Source organism: Eimeria tenella, genomic scaffold (genome assembly GCF_000499545.2).
Source record: "Eimeria tenella Houghton genomic scaffold, Eth_scaff4127, whole genome shotgun sequence".
NCBI lineage: Eukaryota > Apicomplexa > Conoidasida > Eucoccidiorida > Eimeriidae > Eimeria > Eimeria tenella.
In genome coordinates, this window is record NW_013545040.1 from 1 (window position 1) to 1,993 (window position 1,993).

Below are 1,993 nucleotides of genomic sequence, written 5' to 3' on the forward strand. Positions count from 1 at the left end.
CCTCCTCAGCGCGTATGCGTGCTGCAGCAGCTGCGGCTCCAGCTGCTGCAGCTGCTGCAGCGCAGCAGCAGCAGACCTCGACGCTTCGTCTTCCTGCTGCTGCTGCTGCTGCGCTGCCTCTGCTGCAGCTCCAGCAGCAGCAGCAAACGACGTCCCGCCGCCGCTCCCCGCGCCGTCCGCAGCAGCAGCAGCGCCTCCACCGCCACCCCCAGCAGCAGCAGCAGCAGCAGCAGCAGCAGCAGCAGGAATGGTGGATTTGATTTTTGCTGCTAAGGCCCCCCGAGTCAGCCGCAGCACATCTTCCAGCAGCCGCCGCTCCGTCAGCAAATGGGCCACATCCCGCAGCTGCTCCTCGCGGACCTAAAAATAAACAAATAAATAAATAAATAAATAAATAAATAAATAATTAAATTAACAAATAAATAAATAATAATTGGAAATTATAAACTCCCTGGAGGCAGCTGCTCGGGAAGGTCTGAGTTGCTGCTGCGCAGCCTGCGTGGGAGCAGCAGCAGCAGCAGCAGCAGCAGGACGTGAAGCAGCAGCAGCAGCAACAGCAGCAAGGGAAGCAGCAGCTTAAACAGCAGCAGGTGCAGCAGCCGCCCTGAGCTGCAGAGCAGCAGCAATAACAATTGCAGGAGGAACTCAAGCAGCAGCAGCAGCAGCAGCAGCTCCCGGAAGCAGCAACAGGTCAAACCAAAGCAGGAACCGCAGCAGCAGCAGCAGCAGCTCAAACCCCAGCAGCAGCAGCAGCAGCAGCAGCAGCTGACAATCTGGACGTCTGCTGCTTGCAGCTCGTAGATTTTCTCTCTAAGAACTTGCATGCGTTTAAATACTTCCCCATCACACAGCAAATGATTTGTGCTGCCATCTGCTGCTGCTGCTTTTGCTGCTTCTTCTGCTGCTTCTGCTGCTGCAGCTGCTGCAGCCGCCTCAGCAGCTTCCTCATCAGCTGCAGCAGCAGCAGCAGCAGCTGTCGCTGCTTCTGCTTCTCTCGCAGCTGCGTTTGCTGCTGCTGCTGCGTTTGCTGCTGCTGCTTCACCTGCTGCTGTTGCTGCTGGTTCACTTGCTGCTGCCGTCTCGTGTTCTGCTGCTGCTTCACTTGCTGCTGCCGTCTCATTTACTGCTGCTGCTGCTGCTGCTATTCCACCTGATGCTTCCGCTGCACCGCCGGCCACCTCAGCATTGCGGCCCGCAGCAGCAGCAGCAGCATCAGCAGCAGCAGCAGCGGGAGTAGCTGCTGCTAGATGGGACTCCAGCATGCAAGGCCCTGGGCCCCCGGGCCTCAACGCGAGCATGCCATGGCAACATTGCTGCTGCTGCTGCTGCTGCTGCTGCTGTTGCTGCTGCTTCAGCTGCAGCAGCAGCAGCAGCTGCTGCTGCTGCTGCCTCGCCTGCAGCGGTTGCTGCTGCAGCACGGGGGAAACGAAACCCCACTTGTGGCGCCGTGAGTTGAGGGCCCCCGCTTGCGGCGCTGAGCCCAGCAGCAGCAGCAGCAGCAGCAGCAGCGAGCCGTTCTGCTGCTGCTGCTGCCACATGGGAGCAGGGGCCCCCAGTTGGAGTGTCTGTACACCTGAGCAGCAAAAAGAATTTCCTCTTGCTGCTTCTTTCGCCTCAGTTTTATCTTTACTAGAGATTTTAACTCGAGGCCATGTAGGGTTTAGGGTTTAGGGTTTAAGGTTTAGGGTCTGCTCAAGGGCTGCGGCCGACACAGCTGCAAACCCTAAACCCTACTTAAACCCTAAACCCCAAGCCTTCAATGTCAAAACCATCAATAATAATTCAAATTAAACACTTGAGCTGTAAATACACTGCCAGCGTAAACCCTCAACCCTAAACCCTAAACCCTAAACCCTCCACGACAGGTCTTCAGGGCGCCCCTGCATCGAGGCCTTCTTCACACTTGAGCGCTAAGCCCGAAACCCTAAACCCTAAACCCTAAACCCTCATTTTAGGGTTTATAATCCTCTCTGCTTTATTTGTTGCCGATTTG

The 1,993-nt window shown here is 56.5% G+C and overlaps 1 protein-coding gene across 1 annotated transcript; it reads right to left on the bottom strand.

Annotated features, from left to right (window-relative positions):
* ETH_00042725 (uncharacterized protein) lies at positions 1 to 1,538 on the bottom strand (the record flags this gene model as incomplete). The annotated part of the gene is made up of 3 exons (XM_013379884.1): positions 1 to 4; positions 77 to 360; positions 771 to 1,538. Coding segments are annotated over 3 exons (1,056 nt in total), but the record flags the coding sequence as incomplete, so codon positions are not given.
* Between the last annotated feature and the right edge of the window lie 455 nt (positions 1,539 to 1,993).